Genomic DNA, 20318 nt, shown 5'->3' with positions numbered 1-20318 from the left:
CCCCCATCACCTTCATAACCCCACCACCTTCATAACCCCATCACCTTCATAACCCCCACCACCTTCATAACCCCCACCACCTTCATAACCCCCACCACCTTCATAACCACCACCACCTTCATCACCACCACCACCTTCATAACCCCCACCACCTTCATAACCACCACCACCTTCATAACCCCCACCACCTTCATAACCCCACCTAACACCTTCATAACCCTCACCACCTTCATAACCCTGTACCACCTTCATAACCCCACCTTCCATATAACCTTCATCACCACCACCACCTTCATCACCACCACCACCTTCATAACCCCCACCACCTTCATAACCCCCACCACCTTCATAACCACCACCACCTTCATAACCACCACCACCTTCATAACCCCCACCACCTTCATAACCACCACCACCTTCATAACCACCACCACCTTCATAACCCCCCCCACCATCATAACCCCACCACCTTCATAACCCCCACCACCTTCATAACCCCCACCACCTTCATCACCAACACCACCTTCATAACCACCACCACCTACAACACCACCACCACCTTCATAACCCCCACCACCTTCATAACCCCCACCACCTTCATAACCACCACCACCTTCATAACCCCCACCCCCAATACTATGTAGAAATTTAAATTTATGCGGGAGACGACACTAGGGGAAACCGACCCTTAGTCAGTGGTGGGGGGGCGAGGTGCACTAATGGCAAGACCACCTGTGCAAATGGTGGGACGATGGCCGCAAATTAAGGCAGCGCAAATGGTGAAGTTTTACTGTATTCTTAAATTAAATTATTGAACCTTGAAATGTCGTAGGTCGAGGACGTCATAACCCGAGGACTCCCTGTAATCAACGTTGCCCGATTGTCGTACTCAGCCTTCTATGTTTGCCAATTTCCGACCCCAAAACTGCCTCCTCGACCCCAATAATTGCCTTCATATATAGTTATTGTTAAAATGGTTAATTATTGGTGTTTTTTGGCAATAGCTATGGCTCAGTAACCGGCAAATACGAGGCTCTGAGTACGATAATCTGGCAACGGTGCCTGTAATTCCAACTGGAAACTTAATATTTAATTTCTTACTAAATCTTTCTACTTACTAAATCTACCAAAACAGTTTTGCATCATATCTTGTATGGTGTTCACACAACTCTGTGCATGAGGTACATCTATATCTAATATCTCCCTCGCCATAATTCAGGTAACTCTTTGATTTGCTTCAACATAAGTAGTTATCAGTTATTATTTATTATATCTGTTCATTTTGTAATAGCATATCTAAGTCCCCACAGCTTGTTTGTGTGTGTTGTCTTCCCGCCTTTTTCGTACTTCCTGCACCTGAAGCAGTTCGGGCTAGCCACTCAGAGGCTGGACCTCCACGCACACCTTTGTACCCATAATAAAAGTACAAGACGGACGGGTCTGTTTAATCATTTCCTGCCATAACAGTTTTAACAAGGGAGCATCATATGAGTAGTGCATCGGACATGCCAGAGGAGCAACATTTATTGTTTAAGTCTTTATTTTTTTAATCTGCGCTGATTATTTGTATGCTTGTCATTCCGCTCTTCAAGATCTGAGCACTTTATTCTGAGGCCTTGGCATTAGTAGCAAAAACATGGCTTCCACATACAGAAGCAAGCCTAAACGTAACATGTTAACTGGGTGGGCGACTACCCACCTACAAAAATAAATTGCCCACCCACTAAATTAATTTTGCCCAAAAGGTAAAAAAAGAAAAAAAAGGGGGGAAATGACAGTAACTTTTGGGGTGTGTGTTTGCGTCATTTTACTACGTAGCTGTACCCTGGCATTACACTGCCATATGCACGAATCTCACTCGCTACACACACACACACACACACACACACACACACACACACCACTCTGGTAGCTCAATCGGTTAGAGCGCTGCGCTGTAAGGCTTCACGGCCAAACAGGCGGCGGTTCGAGCCCCGCTCAGGCCGGATTCTTTCCATTGACTAGGAGTGGTTACTGTCTCCCCTTGAGCAAGGGGGATGGGGTGTGTGGTGTGTGAGGTCCTGGCAGTACCCAGAGATCGACAATAATGAGCACTTGCTCACGTTGTGAGGGTACCTGGTGGCTAAAGCGAGTCCAACTCATAATCAGGCCGTGGTGAATTACACACACACACACACACACACACACACACACACACACACACACACACACACACACACACACAGTCTCACACACACAGTCACACACACACGTATATGTATGCATATATACAGTATAATTATAATGTGTGTGCATGTTTCACAAGAAAAGTGATCATTTTGTACTATGTCCAGATTCTGTCTTCTGAGTGTTCAGACGGTGTTTACAGTTAGACAAGTAAAGACGTGTGACTTGCTAGAGTGTCCATGATTTTCATCAGTCAGCTCGCTATATAGCCTGCAGTCTACTACAAATTATTACAAGCCTTGTCACTTGTGTAACAACCCTGCTAATTCATGGGTGACGATTGTGGGGGGGACGGGGGGACAAGTCCCCCTCACTTTTCAGACTGAGGGGGATAGAGTATCCTTCCCTGAGAGACATAATAGACCTTTTGGAGACATAATTATCACTTTGCTGCATTACTGCAACAGTGAACTTCAGCCCTGCTTTCAATGGACCTACTATGCCCACAACCTTCCACAGGCAGGGGGCAAGTTCAACGAGAATTATGAGACTGGATTAGCTGTGCTCATCAAAAACGGCATCCCACACAACAGGTCCCCAACAATATTCTTGCAGGAGCTCTAACAGATGACCTTTTACTGGTAGTGTAGTGTGGGGAAAACCAGAACAATCGATCATCTTAAATAATTAAGTGAACACGTGAATTATGTGAGGGGGCGGCAGGGCAGACATGCACACCGCCCGCCGACCCAGGGATGGGTCAGCATTACGTGGTTCTGACTCCTCGTGATTCGTCGGTCTGTCTGAATGTCTGCCCTGCCGCACCATCACATCATTCACAGTTAATACTTTAATTATTGAAGATGATCGATTGTTCTGGTTTTCCCATTAGTAGCAACAATCATAGTTGAATGAAACATTCACAGATGGAAAGAAGATGCAGAAGAGGTGACAATGGCCACACTCACATAACTACGTCTCTTTTGTTTACAAACACTGGTGCCCCCCAACACAACCTCCTGCATGACTCCTGACACAACTTGTTGTTCCAGTTGCACAAAGTAAACATGGTGTGCAGTTGTCAATAATTATGAGATTTCTAAATTTGAGGATCCACTGTATCCCCATGGCCTTGCAATGCCCATTTACTTTGTGAAAATATTAATTTGTTTACAGTCAAAACAGTGCAGATGGGCACAGGAGCAGCTCCAATTTCTTAGCAACTGTAGCATGGAGCCACTGATGGAAAGAAGAGAAGCAGTGTGTGTTTTCTGTTCATTGCTGCTGCATTCACAACTTGGTGGTGGAAAACCCTAACATTTTTTTCTTTAAAGTTACTGAAAGTCAGCACGTCAGCAAAGCTACTCACTCTAAAAAGTAGGCATCATTTTCTCGTCCTCGGATCAGGTGCTGATAGATCTGGCGGTCGGTGTAGTCTAAAAGAGCTTTCAGGCACATGATGAGTGGCACAAAGAACAGCTCCCGACGCAGCACAAACTCCAACTTGGCTTCACCAGTACTGAGGTAATGGAGGACGTTGATGGTCGACACCTGGCAAAATAGAATTGGGAATTATTGTTCAAGAGCCATAGCTAATTAACAAATTAATCTATCATCCTTGATTTTCTAAAAAAAATATACACAGTACATAATTGGCAACATTACTGTAATTATCATAAAGACACTATCACCTAGCCACCTGTGGGAGAATGATTACCTAGACAATGCCATGAAAGCTCTAATCATGAGAAAATAAGGTTATATTAGGATATGAATTTCTTAGAAAATGTCACAGAAAGACAATAATAGAAAAAAAATCTGATACAGAAATAGGATGATCAAGAAAATGTGCAGAGTGCTAGATAAAACTGCAATTTCAGTTGGACAATTACACTGAAATGTGTTGATGAAAGTTACACACATCACATTTTTTATATCAACTGTTAACAGCTATTTCACAACCTTACAGCTTACGATAAAGGAATGTTGAATGAAAGTTTTTCAAAATTTGTATGTAACAGCAGGCAGCATAATTTGTCTTTCCATTTTGTCAAGTAACTTTGGGTGTGGCTGTTTCAAGCTGTAGTGAAACCAAATTGTCGAGTCCGTTTGGGCAGAGGCTCCCGCGGGTCCATTTCTCCCCTCTGCTCTGCCACACAGTACCAACACCTATCTCTTCCTCTCATATGTAAGGTAAAGGTAACATATGATAAGAAAAAATAGGTGTTGGGACTGTGTGGCAGAGCAGAGGGGAGAAATGGACCCGCGGGAGCCTCTGCCCACATGGACTCAACAATTTGGTTTCACCACAGCTCCAGGGTGTGGAGTCAGATATAAAAATTCTGACTCAGATTACAGGAAATTTCAAACAAGAGACTTTGACTCCACCCCCTCCTCCCCTTCCCCCTCCTCTGCAATACAGTGGTAGGCAAATCCTACTTACCTAGTTTTGGATAGGCCCCCTTAGATGTATTTATTTATTTATTTTATTTTATTTTATTTTATTTTTTTTTTTTTTGCTAAGTTGTGTGGATGAACTGATGAATGATGAATGATGCTGAAAAAAAAAAATAAAAATAAAAATATATATATATATATATATATATATATATATATATATATATATATATATATATATATATATATATATATATATATATATAAGCTGAAAAGTTAAGTTAGTCTTAAGTTGAAGAAATACCTGATCATCTTGCACACAGCGTATCATCACCCCTTTGTCAGTGAATCCTGTGTCTCTCCGTTTCCATGATTCTCTTGTTAGGGCTACAGGGAAGTTGCGTCTATTGCACATTAACAGTCTGAAAAAACATTGAAAGGCTGGATGAAAAGTGAAATTTCAAATTAGTACAATTATCAAGTCAGACAAACACAACCCAAAACCTCTGTTTAAAACACTTTCATCTTAAATAATGAACAGTTCTGAGCAATGCTTCTCTTTCTAATTAATACTACAAAATAAAAACAATAAACAGACAAGCAAACCAACCTGAGCACCCTGCAGGCACCATTAATGATGAAGTAGCCGCCTGTTTCATTGACCAGCTCTCCGTGCTCCACCAGCTCCTTGGGACTTAGTCCATACAGGTGGCAGTTCTTGGACTTGAACATTAAAAAATTATGTTATATAAATAAATACTGTAAAGTCTTGCATTTGGCAACTTACTTCTGCTAGAGAGAGCTTGCCAAATGCAAATAATTAAAACAAAAAAACAAAAAAAATTGATACCAGAGCCCTCAGAATCAACCTGTTTGAGAGAGAGAGAGAGAGAGAGAGAGAGAGAGAGAGAGAGAGAGAGAGAGAGAGAGAGAGAGAGAGAGAGAGAGAGAGAGAGAGAGAGAGAGAGAGAGAGAGAGAGAGAGAGAGAGAGAGAGAGAGAGAGAGAGAGAGAGAGAGAGAGAGAGAGAGAGAGAGAGAGAGAGAGAATATCAAGAAATAGCATGTCATGAACTGGTAATAGAAGGTGACTCACTGATAATCATGTTTTCAGTCATCACTGGATTTAATTTCCTATGCCACTTTTGGCACCTGCCAGGGATTCAAAGCAGATCTTCTATGATTCAGAGGGGGCTTGATGCAGACCAGGGAAAGGAATAATGGACAGGAGGGTATCATCATCTGCATAGCAAAACAAATTATTCCTCATCCCTTTGAATAAGTCCAGTGAATATGTAATGAAGATCACAGGACCTAGCACACTTCCTTGAGGCACACCAAAATGGACATCAATCATCCAACTGTAACTACCATTCATACAGACACAATTACTACAACACCTCAAAAGCTGGCTCATGATAGAGCAAACAAGACTGCCCGTTCATATGCTGCAGAGTTTTAACAGGAAGCTATCATGGCTGACACAAAGAAATGTTGCTGACAAGTCTAGCTGCATTGGTCTGGCTTTAGATCATTTATCAGTGCCATTTATGACTGTAGTTAGAAATGCATCAGTGATTCTCATTTTTTTCCTGCATGCAAACAGACAAGGTGGAGATGAACCATTAATATTATGAGCAAATAGACTTGGGCAGTTTCACCTAGGAGAGCAAACTCCGAACAATAAACCCGGGCAGGTGGAGCTCGTTAGCGTAAGGCAATTCACCTAGGAGAGCAAACTCCGAACAATAAACCCGGGCTGGTGGAGCTCGTTAGCGTAAGTTTCCTGTTCATACAAATGAGAGATGGACAATCAAAGTAACAGAGTAGCAACTTGGGAACTTTGGAAGTCAGGGAAGACAGAGAACCAAGTTGATACTGAAGTAGAACCTTTGCTGCCAAAGCTGGGTGACGTGCTTCAGGAATGGTTCTGTCCTGCAGTGGACTAGTAATGACTGATGATGATGAGTCTAAAGAGTCAGTTAAAATAGAGAAGCTGATTGAGCAATTAATTTTGAATTCTGTTTGAGCAATTAATTTTTAACTCTGTTTATATCCACACCAACATACTTCAAACAATGATGGCCAAGTGCTTGTATAGTGTTGGTATCTGAGAGGGAGAATAGAGCTGGTGATGAAACAGATTTAGGAGATGAGATGTTGAGTGTCCAAAGATTTTGAAAAAAAAAAAAAAAAAAAAAAAAAAACGGATTATTCACTAAGGAATGAAAGTTCAGAGGAAAGTTCAGTTTTACTGAAGGATAGAGAATTTTTTTGACTGAAGGTCATTTGGATTATTGGGGGGGTTCCCTGAGCAAAAAATATAGACATAATCAGAAATTAAAGACATGTTGTGTTGTATTACTAACCAGTAATGTGTAGAACTGATGAACAGTATTTTTAGGAAGGTGTAAATCCATGTAAGGAGAGTAGATCTAGAGCAGTGGTTCCCAAACTGTGGTATGCGTACCACTAGTGGTACACGAGGGCCTTACAGGTGGTTCGTGAACACTTTCGGGGTTATGTGCGATATTCAGTTGTCGGCAACTTAAACTTTAAAAGTTGCCAACGGCCATAGTGACCAACTGCCACAGCCAGTTATCCACCTGCCTCCGTACTGAGAAAGTGTGTCTTATCACTTAGTAGTCTTACTTTGTTTTGGATTTGTTTATTGTAGTTCTTTTATGTGGTTTGAATTTAATTTTGTTTTTCTTGCTTTTCAAACGTGATATTGTGCTTTATTGATTGACAGTTGTGTAATTATTCAAATCTATCAGAGTTTTTGTATTTCTTTAATATTTTTTATTGAATGTGCTTGTTTGCCTGTTTGACTGTTTTAACTGATACAACCACACTTTTCCACAGTATTTGGTAACATGCCAAAGCGAAAGTATGACCCGACATACATCAAGTATGGTTTCATTTATTTTTTTATTTTTTACAACAAAGGAGGCAGCTTAAGGGCACAAAAAAAAGAAAACAATAATAATAAAAAAAAAGCCCGCTACTCGCTGCTCCCAAAAAAGAATCAAAAGAGGTGACCGAAAGAAAAGTCAATTTCGGGAGGAGAGGTGTCCTGATACCCTCCTCTTGAAAGAGTTCAAGTCATAGGCAGGAGGAAATACAGATGAAGGAAGATTGTTCCAGAGTTTACCAGCGTGATGGATGAAAGAGTGAAGATGCTGGTTAACTCTTGCATAAGGGGTTTGGACAGTATAGGGATGAGCATGAGTAGAAAGTCGTGTGCAGCGGGGCCGCTGGAGGGGAAGAGGCATGCAGTTAGCAAGTTCAGATGAGCAGTCAGCATGAAAATATCGATAGAAGGTAGAAAGAGCCAACATGGCGGCGGAAATTAAGAGGTAAAAGACTATCAGTAGGAGGAGGAGAGCTGATGAGACAAAGAGCCTTAGACTCCACTCTGTCCAGAAGAGCTGTGTGAGTGGAGCCCCCCCACACGTGAGATGCATACTCCATACGAGGGCGGACAAGGCCCCTGTATATGGATAGCAACTGCGCGGGGGAGAAGAACTGGCAGAGACGATACAGAATGCCCAACCTCGAGGAAGCTGATCTAGTGTGAGAGGAGATATGAAGTTTCCAGTTGAGATTTTGAGTTAAGGATAGACCGAGGATGTTTAGTGTTGAAGATGGTGACAGCTGAGTGTTGTCGAAGAATAGGAGATGGGTGTTTGGAAGATTGTGTCGAGTTGATAGGTGGAGAAATTGAGTTTTTGAGGCATTGAAGGACACAAGGTTCCTTCAGCCCCAATCGGAAATGATAGCAAGGTCTGAGGTTAAGCGTTCTGCAGCCTCCAGTCTGGAGTCGTGTACTTCCTGTTGTGATGGTCTTCTATTGAAAGAAGCTGAATAATGCAGAGTGGAGTCATCGGCGTATGAGTGGACAGGACAGTTTGTTATGGAAAGAAGATCATTGATGAATAACAGGAAGAGAGTGGGTGATAGGACAGAGCCCTGTGGAACGCCACTGTTGATAGGTTTAGGGGAAGAGCAGTGACCGTCTACCACCGCAGAGATAGAACGGCCGGAAAGGAAACTGGAGATAAAGGAACAGAGAGAGGGATAGAATCCGAAAGAGGGCAGTTTAGAAAGCAAAGACTGGTGCTAGACTCTATCGAAGGCTTTCGATATGTCTAGCGCAACAGAGAAAGTTTCACCGAAACGGCTAAAAGAGGATGACCAAGAGTCAGTTAAGAGAGCAAGAAGATCGCCAGTAGAACGCCCCTTGCGGAATCCATACTGGCGATCAGATAGAAGGTTAGAAGTGGAAAGGTGCTTATGAACCTTCCGGTTAAGGATAGATTCAAAATCTTTAGATAGACAGGAAAGTAAAGCTCTAGGACGGTAGTTTGAGGAAATGGAACAGTCACCCTTCTTAGCCACAGGCTGTATGTAGGACTGCTTCCAGAAGGAAGGAATGATAGATGTTGAAAGGCAGAGACGAAAGAGTTTGACCAGGCAGGGTGTCAGCACAGAAGCACAGTTTTTAAGGACAATAGGAGGCACTCCATCAGGTCCATAAGCCTTCTGAGAGTTGAGGCCAGAGAAGGCATAGAAAACATCATTTGGAAGAATCTTAATAACAGGCATAAAGGAGTCAGAGGGGGGATGAGTAGGAGGAATAGGCCCAGAATCATCCAGGGTGGAGTTCTTACAGAAAGTTTGAGCGAAGAGTTCAGCCTTAGAGACAGATGAGACGGCAGTGCTGCCGTCAGGGTTAAGGAGAGGAGGGAAAGAGGAAGAAGTGAAATTGGAGGAGATATTTTTGGCTAGATGCCAGAAGTCACGGGAAGAATTAGAAGAAGCAAGGTGTTGACATTTTCTATTAATGAAAGAAGTTTTGGTAAGTCGGAGAATAGATTTGGCACGATTCCGGGCTGAAATGTAAAGGTCAAAGTTAGCGGGAGTTCGAAGGCTCTGGAACCTCTCTATCTTTGACAGCACGAGAACAAGCATGATTAAACCAAGGCTTTTTAGCATGAGGAGTAGAGAAAGTACATGGAATGTATGCCTCCATTCCAGAGACAATCACCTCTGTGATGCGCTGAGCACACACAGGGGGGTCTCTCTCCTGGAAGCAGTAATCATGGAGAGAGATCCCTCTGTGTGTGCTCAGCGCATCACAGAGGAGATTGCAATTGATCATGGAGAAGAAGCTCTTCCGCAGTGTGTGGTCTGCATGAAGACACTTTCCAATGAAGCTATGAAATCCAGCCTGCTCAAACGTCATTTCGAGACGAAACACGCGGACAAGAAGGACCAAGATCAGAGCTACTTCCAGCGACTTGGCAAGAATGTGAAGCGGCAGCGCCTGGACAAGTCTGGCCAGATCCACCAAAAGACAGAAGGGATTGTCAAAGTATTGTATGAAGCAGCTTTCCTGGTGGCCAAAAACATGCAGGCACATACCATTGCTGAGTCTCTCCTCATGCCAGCAGCAAAGATCTTGGTCAGGCATGTGATTGGAGAGAAGGCGGTGGCGAAGTTGAAAAGTGTGTCCCTTTCTAACAACACTGTACAGCACCGTATTGAGGAAATGTCGGGCGACATTGCTGACCAAGTGATTGCAGGAGTGAGAGCCTCAAAGTTCGGGTTTGCCATTCAACTCGATGAGTCGACGGACGTCACTAACTGCTCTCAACTACTTGTCTACGTCCGCTTCGCACAATTTCTTCAAGCAGAATGAACTGGATCTGGAAAAGTTGGTCGGGTGCACGACAGATGGGGCTCCGTCTATGGTTGGTCGAAAATCAGGGTTTCAGGCCCATGTGAAGGCTGTGTCACCAAATGCCACCTTTGTCCACTGTTTCATACACAGATTTGCTCTTTGCTCAGCCTAAGGTGCTCCCTCCAAAGTTGTTGTCATGCTTGAACAAAATTATCAAAATCGTGAATTTTGTCAAAACATCGGCCCTGAATACTCGGCTGTTCAAGCTGCTCTGTGAAGATTTTGGATCAGACCACACTTGTCTCCTCTACCACACAGAGGTTCACTGGCTCTCCCAGGGAAATACGAGGCATTTCTTTGAACTGCGGGATGAACTCCTTGTCTTCTTCAGGGAAAAAGAACACACTTTTCAAAAAGATCTGGAGGACGAGTTTATTTCAAGACTGGCCTACCTGTCGGACATTTTGGGAGCTCTCAACCAAGTAAACATGTCATTTCAAGAGCCCAACTGCACTGTCTCAGAGCTCATATCGAAGCTGGAAGCATTTGTCAGGAAGTTGGACCTCTGGATGAAGAACGTAGACAGCAAACGCAGCTACAGAATGTTCAAACTCCTGACTACCCTTGAGATAGAGCCCAATGATGAATTTTCCCAAGAAATCGTCCATCACCTCTCACTGCTCAAGACTGAACTGATGCATTATACTTCCCGGACGTGACATGTTGTGCCTACATCACCAATCCATTCTCCATTGATCCAGCCGATCTGCCTGTCGGGACCGGGGAACAAGAGGCGCTCATAAATATCCAGTCTGATGAGACAGCAAAAGCAAAGCAGGGAATGCTGTCCTATAAACTTCTGGGTGAGCATGGCCTCCTCATACCCGACACTAGCCCATCGCACTGTTCCCCGGCTACTGATTTTCTCCTCTACATGGGGGTGTGAGCAGGGGTTCTCAGTCATGATGAATATCAAGTCAAAGAGCAGGAACCGTCTTGCTGCGCCCAGACATGATTTTCGATGTCCTATAAGCAGTTATGCCACGCATCGACCAGTTGGTGGAGAAGAAGCAGTTGCATTCCTCACATTAAAATTTAATGAATGATTTGTTTTTTGTTGTTGGTTCATTGGTGTGTTCTAATGATGAATAAATTGATCTGATCAAAATGTGTTTTTTCTGGAACCAGGTTGTACGCGGCAATGGTACGGGACCTTCAAGTGGTACTCAATCAGAAAAAGTTTGGGAACCACTGATATAGAGGTAACAGAGACTAAAAAGTAATGCAGGTTCACAAAATAAGGAGGTGCCATTGGAAAGGCAAACTTTGACAACCTAGGAGCCAAGCTGAGGCTGCCTGAGTAATATGCTTTTATTTAATCAATTCACTTTTCACTCATTTGTTGTAACTTTGGGGAGGTGGTGGCTGAGTGGATAGCATGACGGCGCCACGTTCAGGATGACACGAGTTCAATTCCCACCCGGTGCCACCAAGCTGGGATTTTTCAGCCACTGCCGAGTGGCTTAAAACTACCCACACGCTGTCCAGAAGACCACCTATCAACCTGGACTCTAGATTCTAGGATTAAAGAAGAGCTCCGGAAGGGCAGCATGAGCCAATGCAAGATAGCGCCACTATAAACACTCGCCTGCACCAGAACGGGCTGGGCCGACCATCAGGCCCCAATGGGAAGAAGCCTTGGGCCGACCATCAGGATCCACCGGGAAGAAGCCTACCACCGCAATAGACCACGACGTAAAAAAAAAAAAAATAAATAAATAAATAAATAAATAAATAAAAAAAAAAAAAAAAAAAAAAAGTCCAAAATTCAAGCAAATATTATGTTGTCAACACTTGAGCAAATTACAATCTCTCTTGAATCTCTTTCAGCTGTATTTCGTCTCCACTGCCTGGCACACAATTTGATTTTTGCTTTACAGTGAAACCTCGGGTCATGAACGCCTCTCATCACGAACAAATTTTCCGAACAAAAAATGTCTCAGGTGACGAACAGTGTCTCGAGCTACAAACACACAAGCAAGAAACATCATGGGGCGACAAGCCAAGAGTATCGGCGGGAAAACATCAGTTGCTGTGTAGCTTTCGCTAAATACACAATATGGAAGGGGACTCCCCTTTCAAACCATAACATCTCTTCCCTTTCCCTTCCTCACCACCTTGCACTTATTAAAGCTTGTGTCACACTGGGCCTTTTTCCTCGGCAACTCCAACGTTTCCGGGTGTGCGTCACAAACGGCCAAAGTCAGTTGCCCGTATCTACAATGTAAACAAAGCAGTCGCCCTGTATTGACATGGTCCTGTCTCCTAAAAATGTAAGGGCTGTTGTGGATTGTGCTACTGTTACCCAAGTTATGGACTTTTTGTTGCAGTTAAATGGAAAGAAGCGGTCGTGGGCACTTCACGGGAGGACAGGAGTGTTTTTCCAAATCTCGTCAGAGAATTGTGCTGTGAAGACCGGGAGTCCTACAATTTTCATAGAATGGAGAAAAAAAAAAGGATATTTTGAACTGTGGTTCCACAGCATGGGACGTTCTCTTATTTTGTCAATTAAATAGTAACCAAAGCAAGTCTGCCAGTCCACTTAACGAGTCTCTTGGTGGGCCATCTTCCACTGCTCCTCACTCTTCAGCCACTGCTGTTGTCTGTTTGTTTACATACAGCCGCGCAGTTGCTCGCACCCATAGCTGTTTTCCATCTGTACAGATGGAACCAACGGTTGGGTGTACGACAACCAACGGTTGGAGGAAAACAGCCAGTGTGACACCGCCTATTGCGCCGTCAACTCTCCTCTGTACAGGTACGGTAAAATTAAACTAATTTTTGTCTATATTTTATCTGTTTAATATTGAATTTCTCCTTTTTGTTTGTTAGATTTATTGATTTTCATTGGTTTTGTGTTATGAACTTGTACACAAAGTACTTTTGTAAAATTTTAAATAAGGAATCATGTGGGCCCATACTTATAAAACAAAGTCTTAGTCTCAGGCTCGTCTTAAGAGCCCAAACCGGCCCAGTGGAGTCGTATATCCTGGGTGTTACTCTGAGACTCGGCGCAAGTAGCTAAAGTTGGTCCCGAGCAGGCATAAGTCCTGGGTCTTCGTCTGAGGCATCAACCTTCAAATGTAAACATTGCGGAGTGTTGCCAGACAGCCAGCGTGCCTCATCAAAATCGTTTTACATTCAAACGCTCACTATAGCCTTACAAAACCCTACTATAATGGATATGATGTACTTCTATTCAATACTTTCACCATTTTAAGGTATTCTTACCCATTAATTTTCATATGAGACAACCGATCTTTCGAGCTAACTCGCCATTGTTGGCAACTTTACTTTCCCCACTACCCGTGGTGGCTGGAACCCCAGCTAGGGCGAAAACTCATCACTGAGATGAGACATAAGTCAAACGCCTAATTTCCTTATAAGTATGGGCCTTGGGGTTCAGGAACGGATTAATCCATTTTACATTGATTCCTATGGAGAAATAGCTTTGGTTTACGAACATTTCGGGTGACGAACAGCCTTCAGGAACGAATGAAGTTCGTGAACTGAGGTTCCACTGTATTTTTATTCTTGGATTTTTTGTCAGCCACTTTAAAAATTTGGCCTACAGGTAGTTCTCATATTACAGTGAACCCTCGATATATCGGACTAATTGGGGGAACTAAGTCTGTTAATGCCGAATGTCCGTTATAAACGGCTGAAATAAATAAAAAAACGTAAAATAATACCGACGAATCTAATAAACATATGTATATAGTTATTTTACAGTGTATGTTGTCTGTATAGGTGGTGTACACAACTCGTCACGTTCAAGCTCTGGCCAAGCTCCGCCGGAGGGCCAACAAAACAAACCGCGCTTCTTCTTCTTTTGGCCTGTTCCACGCTGGTGCCGCAAGACAGACACAGCCATACTAACCCCATTAAGGGGAGCGTCTGGGGGGGTATTTTTGATGAATATTTTTAATTCCTCGAAATTCACTTTATGGGCTCATCATACCAGGGATACAATGGGGTGTCACGTGGCGAGGTTAGTTTTTTAAAATTTAAATCCTCGCGCGGTCTGGCGGCCCTTTAAATATCTGGTAGTGTTGCCATACAGAGCGCTTTACGCGCCAAAATATGCATACATGAATCAGTGCTTTTATGTCCGTAATTTTTGCAATAGAGGATATTTTTTTACACAGGGTTAGAGTTACATTGACATTCATTACCAATACATTGTCATCGGAGAGCAGAATCGATGGGCGATCGATAAATTTAGTTTTCCTTCGTTTTCTCAAAACAGGGTCACACGCGCATTTATTTGATATTTCTAAGTTATTTATGGACCTAGCACAAACATAAAGATAGCGTTGGAAAGAGAAAAAAATTAGCTATAAATGCTAGTGATCAGAATCTGGATAAACATCATCAAAATTTTTATATAAATTTTCTAAGTTTAAACTTTGAAGGAAAAAAAAAAAAAAATAAAAAAATAAAATGGAAAAGTAATCTCTAGGAATACACTTATTTTGTATGCCCGTTCCAGTGGTGTTTTTATTTTTGAGCTATCTAAACTCTAAATATGCTTTTTTTCAATTTCAAAATTTTGAAATTTTTGAAAAAAAATTCATAATTTTTTTTTTTTCAACAAATCTTCACCAAAACTGTACATGATGTTCCTACTCAAGGTACACATCACCTGTGAGAAAATGGTGATCCTCTGATAATATCTTAGAACATGGCAGACGCTCCCCTTAAACACTCGAGAAGAAGAAGCCATCCACACCTTCGCCTCCGCGCTGCCGACACGTGTTGTTCTGTTGGCCTTCCGGCGATCAAGATAGTAACCACGTTGCAGACGAAACTTTTTGATGTTGTTGTTGTTGTTTGCAGTGTGTTATGAAATAATGTGATAATTGTTTCTGTCATAAATCATTAAATGACGGACATTTCAATGCCTGTTGCACCCGCCACCGCAGCCGCAAAATAGCTCGCACGGAGAGGTTCAAATTGCTAACTGTTTATTCATTTCACTCACCACTCACACTCGGAAGCAGACACACTAGAACAAAAACAGGCAAATTAAAGTTTTTCCTGCAGTGTATTCCCCCAGTATGCATGCGTGGTGAACAGCAGTGCGACTTAATTCAGCAAGGAGGTATTTCTCAGAACACCGGCCATGTCCCGTTCCGTGCTTCATATTTCTGCCGCCCCAAAACGCGTGCTGAATAAATTTAGACTAACCAAACCTAACTTAACCTAACCTACCTAACGGAGGGGGGAGCTTCGCCCCCTCGACCCCCTTAAGCTGTTTCAGTACCGACACTCCCAAACGCTTGGCTGTTTTCCATTACATTTACGACTTGGATTGATGCATAACACTTTCTTGTGATGTAAATACGTTCTTCATTTAAATAGAAATTCTAAGGAGGAAAATATTTCAACAGAAGGGCTATAAAAGACTACAGTAACCCAGGGATGGGACAGCAGGGAAAGGGAGGAGGGGCAGGTGGCTAGCAGACGCTATTGTATTTACCGGCTTCAGTTGGTTCGAAAAATATTCTCGGTCGGTCCCTGTGGATTTCTGACCCTCTGACCTTGTCCGTTATATCCGAAATTCATCATAAATGGGTCCGTTATATCTGAAATCCGTCATAAGTGGGTCCGCTATATCGAGGGTTTACTGTACTATGGAGTTTGGGACTGGCAGGCCAGTCGCAGGCCAATCGAAAGTAGAATTGGTAATGTTGAAAATTACATTTAAAAATAAAATATTATTCAAATGTTCCGCCGTAACTTGAGTGGTGTTCCCACACCTCCTACCCTCACTCCATAAACCTGGCTCTGTCCTCATGCGCTCACCTCACCCCAGCCCTTTGTTTGAATGACCCTTTAGCCACACAATGTGCAACATTACACAATGGAGCTACCAAGTTTTGCCAAGATGGTGGCATTAGCCAAAACCCCATCAAGTCATTGCGCCGAGGGTTGTGTTAGCGGTGGGACAATGTAAACAAAGGACATGTCAGTTATATGAGTGGCCAGCATCACCTCTGCTGCATCTACTTACCTTATGTGAATGTTACATTCAACTATGTTTGTTATTTTCTGTAAACAGTCGCCTGTAAAAGCTGCTGCATGAATATTGTGAGGGGGCTGTTAATGTGGGGCGCCATATTGCTAGCCAACTGCTGTTTGCTAGATCTATCAGTAAGCTTGTTAGGAAGTGCGGGAGTGCTGTGTTAACAAACTGCTGCTCTGCCCGCAGCAAATTATTTGAGAAGTCAACTTATTTTCAATCAAGTATTATTAATATTATTGGCCTGGTTGTCTGTAGGCCTATGAACTGGAAGAGTAGCAACTAGTTACTGTAGCATGAGGAGGATTTACAGCTTGAGTTTTACATGTAACTGAGAGGGAAGCGTGGGTGGGCTGGCCAGCACATTCCTTTTCTACTTTACCCAAGCCAAGCTGGATCAGTGTGAGGACAACTGTAGGGTGGGGGGTAGGAAGCATGGGAACTCTGTGTAAACAAACCATTGTTCTACCCCATGGCAGGATATTTGAAATGCCAATTCATTACGTAAAAAATGTTCCTAAATATATTGGCCTGGCTTAACCCTGTAGCTGCGGGGATCATGTTTCTTAATGATCCAAGCAAGAAAAATAAGAAAAAATCACCCCTCACACAAACCATTTCATAATATATATCAAAGCATTTGTGATCAGATTATGCATCATCTATTTTTTGGGGTTTATATCATGGCACAAATTTGGCCCGTCACTGCTACACGGTAAAGCCACAAATTTGGCCCGTTGCTGCTACCGGGCTAAGTGTTAGTGGTTGTAAGTCACATGCATCATAATTCAAGGACTAATTGTACTGGGATATTTAGATTATCTGTGTTTGGATTTTTGGACTTTAACTGTAATACTAAACTTACTGCTATTCTTAAAATTCTTGTCATCACTAACACTACTCCCACTACGAATACTGTTGATGATTATAACACTGGGGCCGGATGTTCAAAGGATCGTAACTTTCCACCACTAAGATCTTAGTAGCCCTATCGTAGCTGCCATTTTTTATCGTGGGTTACGATCACCACTAAGATGTATTTTCAAAAGACCGTCTGGATGCTCGTAGCTCACGATGATGTGATCATATATCTCGGTCCGTTCCGTCCTGCTGTACAGGAATGGAACGCAGCTGACTGCCGTTTGGCCAATCAGAAGAAGTGTATCACCAGCCTTTGAGAGTGTTAGCCAATAATATTGCACCATGTAAACGTAAACAAATACATGCATTTTCATGTCCGAGGCGTCAGTGTTATAAGTAATGCAAGAACTGCCCAGCTGAGAACAGTAAGTGGTGAAAAGAAAAGTGGACATGGCAAGTGAGGAGCAGCCCGCCAAACGCCTTCGTCGAGCCAACTTTTCAGATGAAGAAATGCTGACAATGATACAGGTAATGTGTAAAACAGGTCATACCTCCACTTAATATCTATAATTAACACTGAACACTGGGTGAGCCGCTGTGTCACACAATGTTCTTAGGTAGAATTCCTTATTAGAATTTTCAGGGTAGTACATGAGTGCATCATAACTGCATAGGTATTTATTTCTCTGATATAATGAATTTTCAGCAATGTAATTACTTTATAGCTGATTTGCAGTTAACTATATTACAGGGAAACTGTGAAGTCAATCATTTCATGAAATCCCTACTGAATTTGCAAAATGGATTTTTCATTTTCCTATGTTATGAAACCAATGAAGTAGCTCCTGTCTTGGGAATCTATAATACTTCAACAAGTGTTCATCACTGAAGAAAAATGGATCCGCTCGGTCTCTGTACTTCCTCTTACATCACAAAGCCCTGTTTGCTGCCACATCGTGTTGCAGTACTAGTCGTAACTCCATCTTCTCTGACGAGACAGCGCAGAGGATAGCAGGAGAGGTAAATAAACAAACAAGACATCATACAGGTTATCGATGGTTTATATAGTGAAGAAACGTCCACTACACAACCCTGCGATCAGTGTAAGGGTGCTCCTTGCAACCCTCAGCCCTGCGAGCAAATATTGCAGTCTGAAAATCGTAAAGACAGCTCCAAGATCTTTCGAACATACACCTTAGGCGAGTTACGAGAGGGTTACGATAATCTTAGCGCTACGATGGCCGCTGCGAGCGTTTGAACATCTGACCCCCGGGTTCTAAAAAAATAAATAAATAAATAAATAAATAAATAAATAAAAATATTGTAAGTTGTCAAAGTTTTTTCAACTGATTTAGGACAAATTTGCACCGCTGAATCCGAAAATGACACCCATTTCTCTTGATCAGGTCAGGTTTTTGTGCTGTCAATTTAAAAAAAATCCGATCTTATAACTAAATTGATTACATTCTTGACATTTTCGGTTGATTTTTGTTAATATTTCTCATCCGAAATGGATTTTTAAGATAAAAGAAATCGTTTTCTAACACAATTCATTAATTACATGTTACAAAAATTGATAAGTGTACGTTGAATAGTAGACATTGATAAAGGTAAGTACATGTAAATTGGATACTAGGTCATCACTGTTCAAAATTCAGGGCATGTACTTTCGTTTCTTCAAACTCCTAGAATGCTCAGCGGTAGGGATGTCTCTCTTCAGAGTCCAGCAGTAATCAGCCATCATGACTGCATCCCAGCATCACTGATACCTGGTCTCCATCTCTTTCATGTCCTGATGGAATCTCTCCCCCTGCTCGTTGCTCATTGATCCCAAATTCTCAGGAAACCGATCCATATGTGAGAATAAGTAATGCATTTTGACGCTCATGTTGCATCCGAGGTTTCTGAAAGCAGTCAGCATATTGGTGACAAGTTCTGTGTAGTTCCTGGCCTTCTTGTTGCCAATAAAGTTCTTCACGACAAGAACAAAAGCCTTACATGCTTCCAGTTCCACTTTGTTCACTGAGTTTTCAAACTCTGGATCTCTGATGAGCTGGTGGAGTTGAGGACCGTCAAAGATGCCAGCTTTCAACTTCTCCATGGTCAATCTTGGAAAAGCGTGGCACAAGTAAGTGAAGCAGCCACCATCCTTGTCCAGAGCTTTGGTGAACTGTTTGACCAAGCCAAGCTTGATGTACAGCGGTGGGAAGAGTATCCTGTCTCTGTCCACCAGAGGGTTGTTTATGACGTTCCTTGCTCTGCAAGGCACCAATTCCTCCCGTACAGGCCAGTCCTTCTTCGTGTAATGTTGAGCTTTTTCCCTACTATCCCACATGCACAGAAAGCACTGGTACTTGGTGAACCCGGACTGTTGTCCCAACAAAATACAAAAAATACCAGTTAGTAAAAAATTGGAGCATGTAAACTCTTCAGAATTCATTTATTTAAAGAAATAAGAAAGATTTCTGCCTCCTATAAATAGAAAATACCCACACGTGTAAAAAAAAAACACGTAAAAAAACATCATGTGGCGATAGATAAAAAAGTTGACCAGATTGAGCAAAACCAATATGTGATTTTTTGCTCAGTGGCAGTGTCATGGTCCCCATCCTCACCTTCACGTGGTGCACACCGTTACTATACCCTGCGGGGTAGAACCAACGTGGAGGGGGGCAGCGACCATCAGCTGCTTTGTTTTAATCCTTTTAGCCTGGACAAGGAGCAAGTCTCCATAACACTACATTGGACTGGCCACCCATTGGTGGCCTCTAATACTTTTATCGAGTTTTTAGAGGCAGGAGCGATGGCCAGAGGGCGGCAGAAGAGAAAGGAATGTATGAGACTGGTGTCTATTAATGTGAATGGTTTAGGTGGTGAGGGAAAGAGGAGAGTGATGATTGAAAATTTTGTAAATGGTAGAGTGGATGTGTTGGGAGTGAGTGAAGCACATATTCGAGGAACTGGTGTGAGTGATGGTAGAGAGGGTACGTGGGAGGGTGTGCCTGGGGGGGTTGTATGGACGGGGATGGATGAGAAGTATAGAGGCAGGAGTAAGGAAGGATGTGCTATTGTGATGTCTGAAAGAGTGTGGAATGGTGTGACTGATTATGGTTGGAAGGGATCAA

At 42.7% G+C, this 20318-nt stretch overlaps 1 protein-coding gene across 1 annotated transcript in view; it reads right to left on the bottom strand.

Annotated features, from left to right (window-relative positions):
- The window catches only part of LOC126982867 (DNA-directed RNA polymerase I subunit RPA2-like), a 145642-nt gene that overhangs the window by 111561 nt on the left and 13763 nt on the right, over positions 1 to 20318 (bottom strand). The window contains exons 4-6 of the mRNA XM_050835139.1: positions 5174 to 5286; positions 4868 to 4985; positions 3536 to 3717 (exon numbers count right to left, since the gene is read on the bottom strand). Of these exons, the coding sequence (XP_050691096.1) occupies positions 3536 to 3717; positions 4868 to 4985; positions 5174 to 5286 (413 nt within the window). The remainder of the gene's footprint in view (positions 1 to 3535; positions 3718 to 4867; positions 4986 to 5173; positions 5287 to 20318) is intronic.

Source organism: Eriocheir sinensis, chromosome 52, assembly GCF_024679095.1.
Source record: "Eriocheir sinensis breed Jianghai 21 chromosome 52, ASM2467909v1, whole genome shotgun sequence".
NCBI lineage: Eukaryota > Metazoa > Arthropoda > Malacostraca > Decapoda > Varunidae > Eriocheir > Eriocheir sinensis.
Note: the sequence above shows the minus strand (reverse complement) of the source record. Positions and strands in the feature narration are given on the sequence as shown.